Raw genomic sequence first — 18,273 nt, forward strand, 5'->3', positions numbered from 1 at the left:
GACTGGTCCGCCCCAATCCCGTTTTTCCGTAAGTCTGTTATTTTTACTGAGCACCTTTGCAGACAGTCACGTTTTCAGGAGGCGTGACTGTTGCAACAGTAGATGTATCTGCCCACAAGTAACTATACCTTGAAGGAGGGTGTGGCAGGTGCCACAAGAGAGGGTCCCAGGGTACAGGAGCATGGCTAGATTGTTTTCCTGTGCAGTGATATCTTTAGGAATTCTCTGAACGCTGCTTGAGAGCTCACAGGTGTCTTACTTTATGTATCACATCTGACCCTCCCCTGCCCCCCCCCAACCACCGAGGCCGACGGAGCAGGTGAGATACTTTACAGATGAGGAAGCTGGACGGCCATTACTTCTGCAGGATATGCCACTGAGGGTTTCATGAGCGAGAACGTGCTCCCCCTTGAGGACGTTAATGGACTAGGGGGCCTTGTTCCTTCTATGCCATGGGGCGCCATAAAAGCCTCCTGGAGGCTTTTCTAGCATGGAATACAATACAATCGGTTGAGATTAAGCCCCGGCGGCTGTATATAAATAGAATTGCAAATTGGTGTCTGCTCGCATCTCTCAGATTACATTTCACCGAGGAAAGCAAAACTTTACCTGGTCCTTCACAGCTGTGACTGTGTTTTGCCTGTCTGTCCCCACACCCAACCTCCCTCCTCCCAAGTGTGGTGGATAGACTTTTTCAAGGTAGAGGTGGGCTTGAAGGCCTTCCAGGTAGAAGAAAAGTGTCGGTGAAGGGCTAGGCGGGGAAACACAGGGATGGTATGAGCACTGGCAAGAAGTCCGGTGTCACTAGGAAAAAGGTAACGGGGCCCGGGAGGGAGCAGTAGGACTCGAAGGGTCATATGGCAGCATGATATCGGGGGCCTTCAATGCCAGACCAAGGGGTTTCCTCGTAAGGGCTCCGATCCTCAGAGGGGAGGTAAATCCGACGAGGCTGCTGCTGTGTAGGGCTCTGGGGCCGATGTCCCAGCATCAGAACTGCCCACATCTTCCTGGACGCTCTGCGAGTCTGCTGAGGCCACATGGCCCTACTTTGCCACTTGCTACATTTTTTCCTACTCAGCTGGCCCCCATTCTGCGCCTTCTTTCTCTCTCCTCCTTTTTCATGATTGCTCTCTGCTCCTCTGATAAGACAGATACTCCCTGTTAAAACATGCTGTCTCCCACCCACTTTTCGTCTGCGCCTTCCACCTGAACTCCTGAAAGTCAGTTCATCAGAGATACCTCGGGAGGCTCTGGGTTGAGATGTCATCCTGAGATCCCCTGAAAAGCGATAGTGTACGTTCTTTTTTTTTTTTTTTTTTTTTTTTTAAGAAAAAGGAGTAAGGAGTGTGGAAACTAGAAGGAGATGGTTCCGTCAGTTCCTGGAAACAGGATGAAAGCAGGTGGACAGATCACACAGGGCAGGAGGGGCTACAGGCCAGAATCCACCCTGAGGGGGCCAGTCCACCCAGGCGGACCCCAGGGGGGAAGCCCTGGGCTTGGAATTGGTATCGAAGGAGGGCAGGGGCGAGAAGAAGAACCGGCAACAGCCGAAGGGGGACCATTAAGTCTGTTTCCCTTATAATTTTGCCACCTGCTTCCCCACACTCTTCTCCCAGCTCTGCCTTCTAGTTCCAAATTCCCAAGAAGGCAGACCACATACAGCCAGGCATTTAACCCGCAGCCGGAAGGAAAAGTCTGAAGTAATCTAATAAACTCTCAGAGGGGGCGGCTATATCTGCTCTTGGGGTGTTGGTGCCCCAGTTTATGGCCTGTCTATTCCACTCGGGGCCCCTCAGCCTGAAGGCCAGTCACCTGCTTACTCACCTGCAAGGTCTATGGTCCACGTGTACATACGTCCGCGAGCTCCCATCTCGGGAAGGCACCCCGAGCGTATCCACCTGCCCAGCCTCCTTGAAAACGCAGGGCAGCGATCTTCATTTAAACTTGAGGCTCACCAGATGCTGGAGAAAGCCAACAGCACGAGAGACAAAGGCAAGCTGACAGACACCCCCCCCCACACGCACATGCTCACACCACACACACACACACACACACAGCAGCTGACTCCAGTGCAAGTAAGGAGGACAACATTTTGAAAGTTCTAATTAGTATCCTTGAAGGAAATTAAGAAAATGATACCCATAAAAATGGAATGAGATGCTGTAAAAATAAGTAAATAAGTAAAAAGAACCATCAAAGAATTGTAAAGAGCTCTTTGAAATGCGTAATTGTATCATTGATAACACAAAATTCAGTAAGGGGATTGGAAGGGGAAGTCAAGGAAATACCCCAGGAGGAAATTACGTATGGATGTGTGTAAGTTTAAAAATGCATTTTTATATACATTTGTTTTTATTCAATATGTAAAAACAATATATAAAATACATAAATATATGTATATATATATACATACATACATGTATGTATGTACATACATATATACATATATATACAATATATAAAAAACATTTGTTTTTATTCAATATATATATTTTTTTTAATTTTTAAAAAAATGGTTATTTATTTTTGAAGGAGAGAGAGACAGAGCATGAGCAGGGGAGGGGCAGAGAGAGGGGAAGACACAGAATGGGAAGCAGGCTCCAGGTTCCAAGCTGTCAGCACAGAGCCTGACGCGAAGCTCAAACTCACAGCCATGAGATCATGACCTGAGCCGAAGTGGGACGCTTAACCGACGAAGCCACCCAGGCACCCCTCAATATATGTGTTTTATAAGGATAAGAGATACTTATGTCTTTATTTATGTAGATATAATGTGTGTATAACAATATAATAGATATGATGTACAAAGAGACCGAAAATGCAAGAGTCCGGATAACAGAGAAGATTGTTCTAGGTTATGCAACATGTGACCAATGGGAATTTTAGAAAGAACTTTCTAGAGCTGGAGAAACAGATGTTTGGTTTTGTTTGTATTTAAATTCCAGTTGAGGGGCACCTGGGTGGCTCAGTCAGGTGAGCATCCAACTTTGGCTCAGGTCATGATCTCACAGTGCGTGGGTTCGAGCCCCATGTCGGGCTCTGTGCTGACAGCTCGGAGCCTGGAGCCTGCTTCAGATTCTGTGCCTCCCTCTCTTTCTGTCCCTCCCCTGCTCATGCTCTGTCTCTGTCTCTCCAAAATAAATGTTAAAAAAAATTGTTTTTAGTTCCAGTTGACATACAGTGTAATATTAGTCTCAGGTATACAACAATATATTGATTCAGCAATTCCCATACATCACCCGATGCTCATCACTAATGTGCCCCCCTTACCCCCCATCCCTGATTTCACCCATCCCCCCGGCCACCTCCCCGCTGGTAGCCATCAGTATGTTCTCTATGGCTAAGAGTCTGTTTCTTGATTTGTCTCCTTTTATTCCCTTTACTCATTTGTGTCTCAAATTCCACATTTGAGTGAGATCATACGGTATTTGTCTTCCTCTGACTGACTTATTTCGCTTAGTGTTATGTTCTCTAGCTCCGTCCACATCACTGCGAATGGCAAGATTTCATTCTTTTTTAAGGCTGAGTAACATCCCATTGCATGTATATACCACATCTTTATCCATTTCCTCCGTCAGTGGACATTTGGGTTGCTTCCATATCTTGGCCATTGTAAATAATGCTGCTATAGACATCGGGGTTATGCACCCTTTTGAATGGTACTTGAAGACATACTATGGAAAACTGAGGGTGAAAAATAATAATGCCACGGGTTTCAAAACACCAAGAATCAGAAAAAGAAACCTTAGCATTATAGCTGTCAGCAGACCTAGAAAGCGATCCATCCAGATCAGGGCAGGAAGTTCACAGTCTCCAACAAAAGACCTCAAAATGGATACGCTGAAGCAAGAATAGATCATCATGATGAAAGTTTATGTAATTTTATTAAACTTCTAAGGCAAACGTCTTTTATTTTAACAAAGAAAAAGGAAAGCGATTAGAACACCAAGAGAAAAAAGTCACGGTCTGAAACTTTTCTGAATATTTATTTATTTATTTTGAGAGAGAAGAGGGGGAAAGAGAATTCTAAGCAGGCCCCATGCTGTCAGCAGAGCCCAACACGGGGTCAAACCAGGAGATCATGACCTGAGCCGAAATCAAGAGTTGGATGCTTGAGTGACTGAGCCACCCAGGCATCCCCCAATTAAAAAAAAATTTTTTAATGTTTTATTTTTGACAGAGACGGCATGTGTGGGGGAGGAGCAGAGAGAGAGGGAGACAGAGAATCCAAAGCAGGCTCCAGGCTCTGAGATGTCAACACAGAGCCCAACACGGGGCTCAAACCCAGAAACTGTGAGATCATGACCTGAGCCGAAGTCAGACGCCTGACTGAGCCACCTAGGCGCCCCCCCCCAATTTTTTTTAAGTAAACAGAACCTGATATTGATCAACATATGGAGTGTAAGAAAAGAGTATCCATGGGTTAATGCTGAGAACATCATGTGTCAGGTCATGACACCAGGCTCATAGAGAACACAACACATTCCAGGCAACTACTTTCTCCTGGAATGAAAAATCTCTATGGCCATAAAAACACAAGTCATGACTGGTCTTCAACCCTTACAATCCCAGAAAATAGAGAAGGTCTGGATATATGGATAGAATGGCATGTAACTATTATCAAACATAGCGACGTAAGGGTATAATGTGTCTGGCTGAAGATAGGAGAGAAGGGAAAGGACAGGGATACTGTCAAAAGCTGATAGATTCATAATAGTTGGAGAATAGAAATGACCCATCCATCGGTTGGTACACAGATAATCAAATTGTGACCCACCTACACAGCGGAATTTGATTCAGCCATAAAGGAAGGAAGGGCTAGTATGCACCACGGCACAGATGAGCCTTGGAAACGTCATGAGTAAAAGAGGCCATCCACAAAATACCACATATTGTTCTAGATCTGTTTGTATGAAGTGCCCAGAATGGTCTATAGAGGCAGACTGTATATCAAGGGCTGCCGGAGCTGGGGTAGGAGTCAGAGGATAAGGAGGGGCTACTCGTGGTATGGTTTTTCCTTTTGGAGTGAAGAAAATGTCTTAATGGTGGTGACAGTTGTACAGTCCCGTGAATATGCTCGAAAGCATCGAATTGTACACTTTAAAAGGGTGAGTTTTATGGTACTTGAATGCTATCTCAATAACGCTGTAGAAGTGAGTAAAAAGAAGTCAATGGAACTAGAGAGTGATTTTAAGTCTTTCAGGATCAGGGAAGCAGTCAGAAGTTGTTCATGGGAAAAAGAAATGATGTAGGAATAGAATACAGTCTCAGTTCGATAACCAGGGCTCCGTTTTCCCCTCCTTCATTTTTTTAATGCAATGCCCTCGGGCCAGTTTCATGCTTAAATCCTCCAAATGCTTTCTGTTGTACTTAGAATAAAATTCTGGGACGCCTGGGTGGCTTAGTTAAGTGTCCAACTTCGGCTCCGTTCACGATCTCACGGTTCATGGGTTCAAGCCCCGTATGGGGCTCTGTGCTGACAGCTCGGAGCCGGGAGCCTGCTTCGGACTCTGTGTCTCCCTGTTTTTCTGCCCCTCCCCCTCTCATTCTCTCCCTCTGTCTTTCTCTCTCCCAAAAAAAAAAAAAAAAAAAAAAAAAACTAAACAAACAAAAAAAGAATACAATTCCAAGTCCCCGTTCCTGCATATCTGACCTCTGCTTACCACTCTTACCTTACACTCTTCCCCACCCCACCTTTCTTTTCTGTTCCTTGAGCCCTCCAGGCTCACAGCTGAAACCTGAGGGTTTTGTACTCACTGTCCCCCTACCTGGAACATCGCCCAGAGATCTTCACGTGGCCGAGTCTCTTGCCTCCATATATTAGCTTTAGATGGCAGCTCCCACAGGCCCTTCCCAACACTCTCCTTATCTGGAAAGATGCTGCGTTAAGTCCCTGAAGGACGCGAACGAGAGCCAGCATTGAGAATCCCCTTTTGGGTGCTTTTGGGCCCTGATTCAGAGTTCTAGCAGCAGCTGGGGACAGAGGAGAGAAAAATATGGATTCCGTGGAAAGCAAAACTCAGTATCTCAGTAAATCAGTCTGGCACAGTGGAAGCTAATCATCTTGCTCCCCAAACAGCCACTCGTCCGCTACCTTTATTTTTTTTTTATTTTTATTTAATTTTTTTTTAATTAAAAAAAAAATTTTTTTTTTCAACGTGTATTTATTTTTGGGACAGAGAGAGACAGAGCATGAACGGGGGAGGGGCAGAGAGAGAGGGAGACACAGAATCGGAAGCAGGCTCCAGGCTCCGAGCCATCAGCCCAGAGCCCGACGCGGGGCTCGAACTCCCAGACTGTGAGATCGTGACCTGGCTGAAGTCGGGCGCTTAACCGACTGCGCCACCCAGGCGCCCCTCACCCGCTACCTTTATAGCGAGCTCAGTAGTGCCGCTCTCCTCCTGATCCCCCAGAACTCATTTTAACAACTGTATCACTTAATTGTTCTAAAATAGACAAATTATGGGCTCCTGGGTGGCTCAGTCCATTAGGCATCTGACTCTCCATTTCGGCTCAGGTCACGATCCCAGGGTTGTGGGACTGAGCCCCGCGTCAGGCTCCACACTGAGTGTAGAGGCTGCTTGAGATTCTCCCTCCCTCCCTCCCTGTCTCTCTCTTTCTCCTTCTCCCTCCCTCTTCCTCTGTCTTCCTCTCTCCCTTTTCCTGTCTCCTTCTGCACCTCTCCCCTGCTTGTGCTCTGTCTCTCTCAAATTAAAAAAAAAAAAAAAAAATTAGAGCAATTACTTTTTATCATTTTTGAAAAACGGGAAATAAACGTATGGGGAAAAATCTTTGTATTGTTCCACTGTTGTGTCAATATCCAGTACATTACCTCTTCGGTTCACTTAACTCAGCCATTAAGGATCTTATAGTGCAAAATATATTTGATCTAGAGGTGCCTGGGTGGCTCAGTCAGTTGAGCGTCCGACTTCAGGTCATGATCTCACAGTTCATGAGATCGAGCCCCACACCAGGCTCCATGCTGATGGTGCAGAGCCTGCCTGGGATTCTCTCTCTCCCTCTTTCCCTGTCTCTCCCCTGCTCAATGTTCTCTCTGCCCCGCCCCCCTCTCAAAAATAAATAAACATTAAAAAAAATTTTTTTTAATAAAATACACTTGATCTATATTAAAGTTTGAACGTCTTAGCCCAAGATGTATAAGACCTTTCACAATAGGGGCTGCCCAGCCCTTCCAACCATCCTTCCCATTTTCAGCAAATACTTGTTCAATGCTTGGTGTTTGCCAGATTCTCTGCTAGACACTGGAAGTAAAAAGATAAATTCATGGGGTGCCTGGGTGGCTCAGTCGGTTAAGCATCTAACTTTGGCTTAGGTCATGATCTCATGGTTTGTGAGTTCAAGCCCCGCGTCGGGCTCTGTGCTGACAGCTCAGAGCCTGGAGCCTGCTTCAGATTCTGGGTCTCCCTCTCTCTGTGCCCCTCCCTGCTCACTCTCTCTCTCCCCCTCTCTCTCTCTCTCTCAAAAATAAACATTAAAAACTTTTTTAAAAAAAGATGAGAAATCCCTCCTAGCCTGCCTTCAATGGGCTTAGAATCTCACAGGGAGAGGAGTAACCACCGCGGCACTGATGAGTACTAGTATGTAGGTACCTACAGGCTGAGGGACGTCCAGGTCTGGGCAGAAGAAGCAGGAGAAAGGAGAAGGTCTGAACCAAAAGTACCCCGTCTTGAAAGGTGCAGACTCGGGAAAGAACATCGTTAAAGAATCCCAGTTGTCTCCCTGGAATGTGCGTGCTGGGGAAAGGGGAGATGGGCTGGAAGCTGACTTGGGCCCGTCTGCAAAAGGACCTTGTCAGCCAGTCTGAGGATTTGGGGTTTCCTCACCAAAGCTCTGGAGAGCCACTAAAGGGACAGAGTGATGGCAGTGACGTGATCAGATTTTCATCCCAGGGGATGTACCCCCACAACAGTGTGGAAAGGCCAGGCTGGAGGCAAGCCAGAACAAGAGCCATAAGGGCTCCAGTGCCACCGTTGTCCCCAAGGGACTCCTTGACTCCAGGCTCATCAAAACATCTGGCCACCCACATCGTGCTCTGTCACACCACAAGCCTTTATCTGTGCCCTTACCTCTGCTTGGAATATCCCCCCCACCCTCACTATTCATCTTCTTGGCAAACCCACCCCTGGAGCCCAGTTCAAATGCCCCCTTCTCCTCTGTGCAGCCTTTCTTGTTCCCTCTATCTGTACAAAATCAACTGTTTCTTCCTATCTGTTCCCATGGCACTTCACAAATCCCCCGATCACGGCAAACCATTACGCTTCCCCGTTAGCCTGGAAGCTCACGGAGGGCAGGGACGTCCTCTCTGAATCTCCCTCCGCCTGCCCCGCTCTCCGGCACTTAGTTGGTGACTAATAATTATACGACTGAATGACGAACAAGTACGTTGCCCCCACACTTAGGACCCCTCGCTCGGATCCCTTCCTCTGTTGACATCGGGTCTCACCTTGGGGACCAGCCTGGCCCCACGGATGAGCGCTTGGGATGCAAGTGCAGAGGTTGGTCCCTTTGGCTGATGACGTTGTGTCTCCCCAGGTGGCCCAGCTGGAGGAGCTCCTGGCAGTGCGGCACTCGGTGTTCGTGGTGGGCAACGCTGGGGCCGGCAAGTCTCAGGTGCTCAGATCCTTGCACAAGACCCATCAGATCATGAAGCGTCGCCCCGTCTGGGTGGACCTCAACCCCAAAGCAGTCACAAACGATGAGCTCTTTGGTATCATCAATCCAGCTACCAGAGAATGGAAGGATGGTAAGACCATGGGCAGGCTTGAGTCTACATCCAGGGGCAAACTTCAGAGGGAAGGACGCTGGCCCGCTCTGTACGGAGTGGGAGAAGGAGGTGAAAAGAATCAGAGAGAGGAAGGCACTGATGTGGGCTCGGAGGGGAACCTCAGCCCTTGGGATAGTCTCTTTCCTTGGGGACCCTTCCAGCTGCTCCGTGAGAGAGGGCATCGAAAGAGGAGAGACGAGGCAGGCATTCTCAGCCAGGGTTCTGAGATTTTAGAGCACAAGTCAGAGTCCGCTCATTGCTTGGCAGGTGGAATGAATACGTGGGTGGGATGGGGAGGCCCGCAGCTTGTTCCCCAAAATGCTGTAGCGTCTCACGGTGGACACCTGTTCCTATCGGCACGGCCCCAGGAGTGACGGGGAGACATCACTACAAGAGACACCATTCATCACCACCTCGGGCGGGACCCAGAACCACGATCCCTTCTCTAGCGATGCAAAGGGTCCCAAATCCCAGTTCGCTTAGTACTAAGCCCGGGGTCGCCTTCTAAGATTTAAGAGTCACTGGTAGATGCCGGAAGGAGGCACAGTCAGTGGGAGAGAGCTGAAAAGAAAACTCTGAGCCCATAGGACCTCTTTGTAAAACCCACGTGGCTTCCAGAATGAGGACCTCTCAGCTCCCTCCTCCTGTCTCCGTGTCTGACTGCATCATGGTCTGGCTGCCTGGATTCCTCTCATTCAGGGCCCTCAGTCAGGGGCCTAGAACAAGGGGGTTTGATGGGCAACCTGTCCGATTTTTATTTCACTGACCCTTAATGAGGCTTAGCATTTTTTCCTCCTTACTGGCCTTAGTAATGGACTCTTGTGATTTTCTTTCCACTTACGATGTTCTTCTCCGCTTGTACGCATTCTTTATACGTCAGAGGTATTACCCCTGTATCTGTTGGGTGCATTGCTAATGGTTTCTACCATTTGTCTACAGGCACTTCGTGACATATTTACCATCCACTTTTTAAAAGACAAAATTTTGTCTGCCCATTCTTTTTAGCACCTGGGATTCCTGTTTGGTTTATCACGCTCTCTCATGCTCAGCAGTAGATACGGTATCATAAATGTGGTCCTAAACATTATTTTCCCATGAACATTTTTTTTTTTTTACCCATCTGGAATTTATTTTGGAGCTTGGTGTGAGGTAAGATAGAGAATCAGCTTTATTTTCTTCCAAATGGATAATTGGAAGTGGCAGGACCGCTCATTAAGCAAACCATCGTTTCTCCCTGAATGTAAATACCAGCCTGTTTTAAACGCCAGGATCCGATTCTGAGTTTTCTATTCTGTCCACTTGTTATTTATCTAATCCTGTACAAATTATGATTCTACTCCATTCACAGTCATTTTAATGTTTGTTTGTTTATTTTGAGAAACAGCAGGGGAGGGGCAGAGAAAGAAAGAGAATTTCAAGCAGGCTCCGTGCTGTCATCACAGAGCCCTATGTGGGGCTCAAACTCACAAACTGTGAGATCATGCCCTGAGCCGAAACCAAGAGTCGGACGCTTAACTGACTGAGCCACCCAGGCACCCTTGTTCATAATCGTTTTATAACATTTTAATGTCTGATGACATAAGTCTCCTCAATATTCTCTTGTAACTTTCTTGGCTGGTCCCAGGCACTTAGTATTCCATATTAAATTTAAGCTCGCATAATAGAATTCAGACTTTAAGCTCTGTGGGAATTTTAATTAAAAATTTATTAAACATACAGTATTCATCAAATCTGGAGACGTTGGCAAGGAAGATTTATAATAATCATAAATCTGTATTCATGAAAAAAGAGCGTCCATGTAGATGGAAGGCAACATTTTAACATTTTCTAGGGAAGCTTGATAAAAATAGAAATGTGACAGATAACATTACTTTCTCTTGTTCAAAACTAGATAGATCCTGTAACAGAAAAATAAGCATACTCTGAGAGAAATTGAAAAAAATACATCATCGAACTCAATATAACACCTAGTTTTAGAACATTGGCATCTTATAAGTAGAAAATATTCTGTTTTTGGTCGGTTCATGGGACACTTACAAAAATTTGAAGTTTAATTGGGTCCAGAAGAAACTGCAGTGAATTGAAAAGTATCTGTTTCCAAGCCACATTGTCTGATAACAATGCAATAGAAGTAGAAACAGACAACAAGAAAGTGGCCAAAAATAATTGTGCTGCTTACACATCAGGAGATGCTCACTTAACCCCTAGATGAAAGAAAAGAAATACATGGGATCCCTTCTCAGAAGCAGTAAAAAGAACATACGGAAAACAACAGGGTCATGTCTGAAACCAACAGACAGGAGCTCTAGACTTTTATTTTTGAAGGTGGTCTAGAAATGAAGGAAGGCGGTGTCTATCGTAAGAAATTATTCAGACTGATAGACTGAACCTGAAGAGAATGGGGAAGAAGAAACTTAATAAAGATACAGTCTGAAATTAATGGGAAGGAACAAAGAAATTATAGGATAAATAAAACATGCTTATGGATTCTTTGTAAAGACCAGAAGCCCGCTGTGAGCATGATTGATGGGAGGAGAAAGAATAAAATGTAGCTGATTAAGAATTAGTAGCTGTAAGAGCAAATAAAGATTAAAGTGGAAGAGATCACTTAATTGTATGATACATGTTAGGAAAACTAGGAGAAGAATGATCCTTTAGCAAATTATAATATTTAGGCAGTTTACTCAACAGGAAACAGAAAACGAGTAAATGGGTGAAAAGGAAAAAAATTCCAAAATGATAAAAAAAAGGACACCTCTCAGTTCATTTTATAAAACCAGAATAACCTTGATATCAACCTTTATGTAGAACCAAAAACAGCCCAATTTCACTTACTAATATAGATTCAGGGGGCACCTGGGTGGCTTAGTTGGTTGAGCGTCCAACTCTTGATTTTGGCTGAGGTCATGATCCTAGCAGGGTCGTGGGATTGAGCCCTGTGTTGGGCTCCATGCTGAGCACGGAGCCTGCTTGAGATTCTCTCTCTCTCTCTCTCTCTCTCTGCCCTGCCCTGCCCCAACTCGCTCACTCGCTCTAACAATACAAACAGGCGCTAAAAATTCAGTAGCTGTTCCTAATTTTTTTTAATTTTTTTTAACGTTTATTTATTTTTGAGACAGAGACAGAGCATGAACGGGGGAGGGTCAGAGAGAGGGAGACACAGAATCTGAAACAGGCTCCAGGCTCTGAGCCGTCAGTACAGAGCCCGATGCGGGGCTCGAACTCACGGACCGCGAGAACATGACCTGAGCCGAAGTCGGCCGCTTAACCGACTGAGCCACCCAGGCACCCCCCCTAATTTAAGAACTCTAAGTAAAATAGGAATAGAAGGAAATCCCTTAAATATAATAAATCTAAATCTTTATCAATAAATCTTTATCTAAAGCCAAAAGAAGGGACAAAGGCATTCTGAATGATGAGGAACTAAAGCCATTTCCATTAAAATCAGGGATAATACAGGGAGAACGATTACCAACCTTATTCAGCATGGCTTGGTGTGGGATTGTAGACAATGCAGTAAGACAAGAAAATGGAATAGGGGCGCCTGGGTGGCGCAGTCGGTTAAGCGTCCGACTTCAGCCAGGTCACAATCTCGCGGTCCGTGAGTTTGAGCCCCGCGTCAGGCTCTGGGCTGATGGCTCGGAGCCTGGAGCCTGTTTCCGATTCTGTGTCTCCCTCTCTCTCTGCCCCTCCCCCGTTCATGCTCTGTCTCTCTCTGTCCCAAAAATAAATAAAAAACGTTGAAAAAAAAATTTTTTTTAAAGAAAATGGAAAAGATAGTATAAGAGGAAAGGAAAAAAATAATTATCTTGCTGATTATACAACTTTGTACCTAGAAAATTTAGGAGACATTTTGAAAAAAAAGAATCACTAAAATCAATATGAAAATTTACTAAAGGGGTGCCTGGGTGGCTCATTCGGTTAAGCATCTGACTTCGGCTCAGGTCATGATCTCACAGTCTGTGAGTTTGAGCCCAGCATCGGGCTCTGTGCTGATGGCTCAGAGCCTGGCGCCTGCTTTGGATTCTGTGTCTCCCTCTCTTTCTGCCCCTCCCCTGCATATGCTCTGTCTGTCTGTCTGTCTCTCTCTCTCTCTCAAAAAATAAAAAAAAAATTAAAAAAGAAAATTTACTGAAGGTAACTAAGCATACAATAAATACATAGAATCCGATAGCTTTTCTCTGTGCTGGCTGAAAAGGGCAATACAGGAAAAAAAATGCCGTTCACAATAGCAATAAAACTATGAATTATTTAGGAATACATTTAGCCAAAGAGGTACATCGAATGAAAATACTGTAAAACTTTATGAAGGAACAGGAAGAAACGTTGGAAGAAATGAAAAACACATACCACGTTAATTGATTAGGAAAGCTTAATATCACGAAAATAGATTCTTTACAAATTAAGAGATAAATTTAGTGTGATGCCAGTTAGATTCCCATTGGCCCTTCTCTTAAAGCCTGGGCTGTAATCACAAAGGATGAAACCTTACCTAAAAGGCTTTAAGGTAATTCTGTCATGTCCCAGTTGCCTATTGAAATGATTCTTAGGGCCCCTCGTCACCCAAGCCAGACCATCAGATTTTGTTTTCATTTTGCTCTTGTTCTTAAAAGTCAGACAGAAGCACAGAGAAAGGAGTGTCTTAGCACTCACTGTCAGATTTTCCATAGATCAAAATCCAAATCCAGTCCTGACCTGTCTCTTCCATTTACACCTTCTTCTGGGTGTTATAGCCAAGAGGGAAAGTCTGTCTGACGAGAAATAGGACAGATGATGACGTGGATGGTAAGCTGTCCGTACTTCCTTTCAGGACTCTTCTCTTCCATCATGCGGGAGCTTGCCAACATCACCCACGATGGGCCCAAGTGGATCTTACTGGATGGCGACATAGATCCAATGTGGATTGAGTCTCTGAACACCGTCATGGATGATAACAAGGTATCATGGGCGTCGGGAAATGCCCAGGCCATCCCTAATCATCCAGGAAACCAGTCCCCCCGGGCCCGTTTGGAAATCTCGATCCCCCACAAGGGCTGGCCCCGAGTAAGGAATTGCTACAGGCGTTGTTTTTTTTTTTTCTTTAATTTTCCCCAGGTTTACTGAGATCTAATCAACATAGAACATTGTGTAAGTTTAAAGTGTGCAAGGTGCTGATTTGAAATATGTGTATATTGTAAAAATGATGGCCGCCATAAGGTTAGTCAACGGCTTTATCACATAACTACCGGACGTATGCGTACTCACATGCTCAGTGCATTTTTAGCATTGTTGGAACCGTCTTCACGATCTTCTGCACGTAGGTCAATTTAAAACTCAGAGCTGGAAGGAATCGGAAGTCATCTATTCGAATCTTCTTTCTTAAGTTTTTCCTCTCTCGTAAATACGGACACTGAAGGTCAGAAACATTCCGAGCCTGTCGGGCGTCCTCCATGGTGGCAAACCTTGATCCGTGGAGAGTATGTTTTATTTTTCGTAAACCAGGAAATCTCGTACCAATAAAGTGGTGGCTCCTGAATTTGTTCAGAAGGTACATTAGGGTTGGAAGCGTTGGGATGGTTTCGACGTTTATAGAACCATTAAAATAAACGTGCACTCGCCCGAAAGAACTACTTTACTTATTTTTTATTGTAGTGCAGTTGACACACGATGTTACGTGAGTTTCAGGTGCACGACATGGTGGCTGGACAACCCTCTCCTTTAGAGACAACACTACCATCATACGATGCTATCGCAGTGGTGTTAGCTATATTCCCTGCGCTGTGCCTCTCATCCTGTGACTTACCTGTTCCATAGCTGAAAGCCTGTATCTCTCTCCCCTTCACTCCCTTTGCCCACCCTTCACCCCCCTTCGCTAGAGGGACTACTTTAAAAGAAATGGCAATTTCAAAGAAGCCTAAGCTCTTCTCTTTTCTTTTCATTTTTTAAAATTTTATTTATATATTTTGAGAGAGAGACCGCATGATCTGGAGAGGGGCAGAAAGAGAGAGAGAGAGAGAGAGAGAGAGAGAGAGAGAATCCCAAGCAGGCTCCACGCTCTCAGCTCAGAGCCCGATTTGGGGCTCAAACCCACAAAACTGTGAGATCATGACCTGAGCTGAAACCAAGAGTGAGACGCTCAACCAACTGAGCCACCCAGGAGCCCCTGAACTCTTTTCTTTTAATAACCTTATTATTCCATATGGTCTAGCTCATTCAAATCATTGACATCCATTTAAACTTTTTAGAGAGCTGATTTTTTTTTTTTTTTGGATGCATTTACACACATAAGGATGGAGGTCACAGGGGGGCAATAGGAAAGGGGATAGAGGATTCTTATAGAAAATTTAGAAAATACTGGGGTGCCTGGGTGGCGCAGTCGGTTAAGCGTCTGACTTCAGCCAAGTCACGATCTCGCGGTCCGTGAGTTCGAGCCCCGCGTCAGGCTCTGGGCTGATGGCTCAGAGCCTGGAGCCTGTTTCCGATTCTGTGTCTCCCTCTCTCTCTGCCCCCCCCCCCCGTTCATGCTCTGTCTCTCACTGTCCCAAAAATAAATAAACGTTGAAAAAAAAATTTAAAAAAAAAGAAAATTTAGAAAATACTTATCATAAAGAGGAAAATAATCATCCTTAATCCCTACCAGGAATACTCAGCCAAATCCAGAGACCCCCACCCCACCCCCCGACCCCAGCTGATCACGTGTCCTCACTCCTTCCTACCTTGGCGTGTCCCTCCCTGTTGCCAGGTGCTGACCCTGGCAAGCAACGAGAGGATCCCCCTGAGCCCCACGATGAGGCTGCTGTTTGAGATCAGCCACCTGCGCACGGCCACCCCAGCAACGGTCTCCAGAGCAGGTATCCCCCGGGAAACGAGAAAACCCGCAGAGCCGTGCCCTTGAACACAGGTGCCTCTGGCATCACGTGTGATGTGGCTGTCTCCCAAGGAAGGTCCGAGCGGGAGCCGCCCGTGCATCATGGGAAACTCTGGCCTGATTCCCAGCCCGAATCTGTGTCCACGAGGGTGGCCAGGCACTCCCAGGCCGGGGCCATGGGATTTTCTTCATTCAGAGATGGGAAGGAAAGGGTCCCTGAGCTGGACAACTGTCCTCTGCACAGAAGTGCCTGGAACGAGGCTCCTTGTAGGCCAGTTCTAGCCTCTACGGCAGTGGTGACAACCCAGCATCGAAGTTCTCACTACCTCCTGGTGAGAAATGACAACTTCATACCTTAACTTAACCTCTGGCTCCACGGCCAAACTGATGGGCACAGACTGGGGCACAGGAGAGCGGATTTGACGTCTACCGTAACACCAGAGTTCCTTCTAGGAACGCATGCTGAGGCTGTGAACGTGGGCAGGAGAATAGTCTCTCTCTGTATATATTCATGTCCTAGGGCCGCTGTTATAAGTCACCGTGAACTCGATGGCTTCTAAGACAACAGACATTGATTCCCTCCCTAGGGGAGAACCTGCCTTGCTTCTTCCCGCTCAGGCTGGCGGCCCCATGACTCCAACCCCCACCTCCATATCCACGCGGCCTTCTCCTCTGTGTGTGTCTTGTCTCTTCTGTCTCTTATAGGGACACTTATCAATGTCCCACGCACATAATCTAAGATGATCCCGTCAGGAGATCCCTAATCACATGTGCAAAGGAAGGCCCTTTTGCTGAATAAGGTCACGTCCACAGGCTCTGGTTTCCTCCTGAGCCTGGACTTGGCCCTGTCATCCTTGCCAACACTGCTTTCTCTCAGCTCTTCTCAGGCCGTCGGGCAGCAATCCTACTTACCCTCTCAGACCTCGGCCAGGCCTCTGTTTCTTTGAAGTCCAGTCCTCTGTACGTTTTCTACACAGAGAAAGGAACTCCGTGGGCTGAGGAATATAGTGGCATTTATGGAAACCTAACCAAATTCTTGACGTTCCCAGGAATCCTGTACATCAATCCCACGGACCTGGGCTGGAACCCTCCCGTGAGTAGCTGGATTGACAAGAGGGAAGTCCAGACAGAGAGAGCCAACCTCACCATCCTGTTTGACAAGTACCTCCCGACCTGCTTAGACACACTCAGAACCAGGTAGGCCGGGAAACACGGAAAGTGACTATTTATTTATTTTTTTATTTTTTTTAATGTTTGTTTAATGTTTGTTCTCGCCTCCAGTGAGAACATTACATGTGTCCGCAGAGTGGGGGGGTCCGAGGTTTGCAACCTGCTTTCTTGCCAGTGGACGCGTCCTTCTGGGTGTCAGGCTCCCGGCCTCGTAGTTGAGCCCCGCCCAGCCATCCGAGGTCGGTGCCGGGGAGGCGACGTGACTCAGGGACCCGTCGTTCCCGAACATTCAACAAGTCAACAAACGCCAGGACTGCGTTTCCGGGAAATTGAGGCCGCTGCTCAGAACGACCCCTGACTCTGTGGTTCACTGGCCTGTGGCGCCCCGGGGTGGAGCAGAGCTGGCCGGCGTGGGGGCCGAGGTGGAAGGGACCCCCGCGCCCCCTATCCTGCTGCGTGCCCCGCCCCTTGCCCGATACAGCCTGTCTCTAAGAGTTAGGCCATTTCCCTCTCTGGACAATTAGAAGAAGAGATGCTAAACTCTGTGTGTGTGTGTGTGTGTGTGTGTGTGTGTGTGTGTGTGTGTGTGTGTGTGTATGAGTGTGTGCACAAGTGTGCGAGCGTACAAGCATGTGTACAAGCCTCTTCACCAAGCTGTGAGGATGCTGAGTGTATTCTGTGCATCCAGAGGCCGCTCACCCGATCTCCTAACTCTGTGGCCGTCGAGGAAGAAACGTGGCCACGGCTTGGGTGCTGATTAACGTTGGCCCCGATACCACCAGGCTGTGGGGCGTGTGCACGATAGTCTTCATGTTGAACAAGCGGGCCGCACAAGGGATGATGATACAGCAGCTTTTGTGTCCCGCCTCACCTTCAGAGCCGTTTTGTGCGGCTGGTTCTGCTCCCGCCCCCCCCCCCCGGAGGGAATCTGGGGCCACATTCGTGACTTTTCTGGTCATTCTGCAAGAAGGCATGTTGTTGCTTCCGGTCACGAACACGTAAAAACTTTAAAAACCAAACTCCATTTACGAGGAAGGCTTCTCCTCTCCCCACCTCCACCCCCACCCCGCTCAGGCCCGCTTCCTGCCGTCCACCTGCAGTGGCGAGGGTGGGGGAGTCCCCGACAGCTTCTCTCCTTACTCCTCTGGTCCCCGCCCCCCACCCATCACCAGCTGTAGCTTCTGGCCCCTCAGATCGAAAGGGGACAGAGGAGAGCAAGGGCAGGAAGGGTCTTAACGGCTGGTACTGGCATGGCCTCGTTACCCTAAGCGTGGCACATTTGAAATCAGACTCTTGGGGCGCCTGCGTGGCTCAGTCGGTTGAGCGGCCGGCTTCGGGGTTTGTGAGTTCGAGCCCCGTGTCGGGCTCTCTACAGTCAGCACGGAGCCTGCTTCGAATCCACTGTCCCCAGCTCTCTGCCTCTCCCCTGCTTGTTCTGTCTCTCTCTCTCTCTCTCTCACGCGCGCGCGCG

The 18,273-nt window shown here is 47.0% G+C and overlaps 1 protein-coding gene across 1 annotated transcript in view; it reads left to right on the top strand.

Moving 5' to 3' along the window:
• Positions 1-18,273, top strand: part of DNAH9 (dynein axonemal heavy chain 9) — a 342,468-nt gene that overhangs the window by 138,180 nt on the left and 186,015 nt on the right. Inside the window, exons 32-35 of the mRNA XM_086686045.1 lie at positions 8,554-8,764; positions 13,596-13,723; positions 15,507-15,615; positions 16,682-16,829. Coding sequence (XP_086542171.1) covers positions 8,554-8,764; positions 13,596-13,723; positions 15,507-15,615; positions 16,682-16,829 — 596 coding nt within the window. The remainder of the gene's footprint in view (positions 1-8,553; positions 8,765-13,595; positions 13,724-15,506; positions 15,616-16,681; positions 16,830-18,273) is intronic.

Source organism: Puma concolor, chromosome E1, assembly GCF_028749965.1.
Source record: "Puma concolor isolate L17-30 chromosome E1, mPumCon1.1.hap2, whole genome shotgun sequence".
In the NCBI taxonomy this organism is placed as follows: domain Eukaryota; kingdom Metazoa; phylum Chordata; class Mammalia; order Carnivora; family Felidae; genus Puma; species Puma concolor.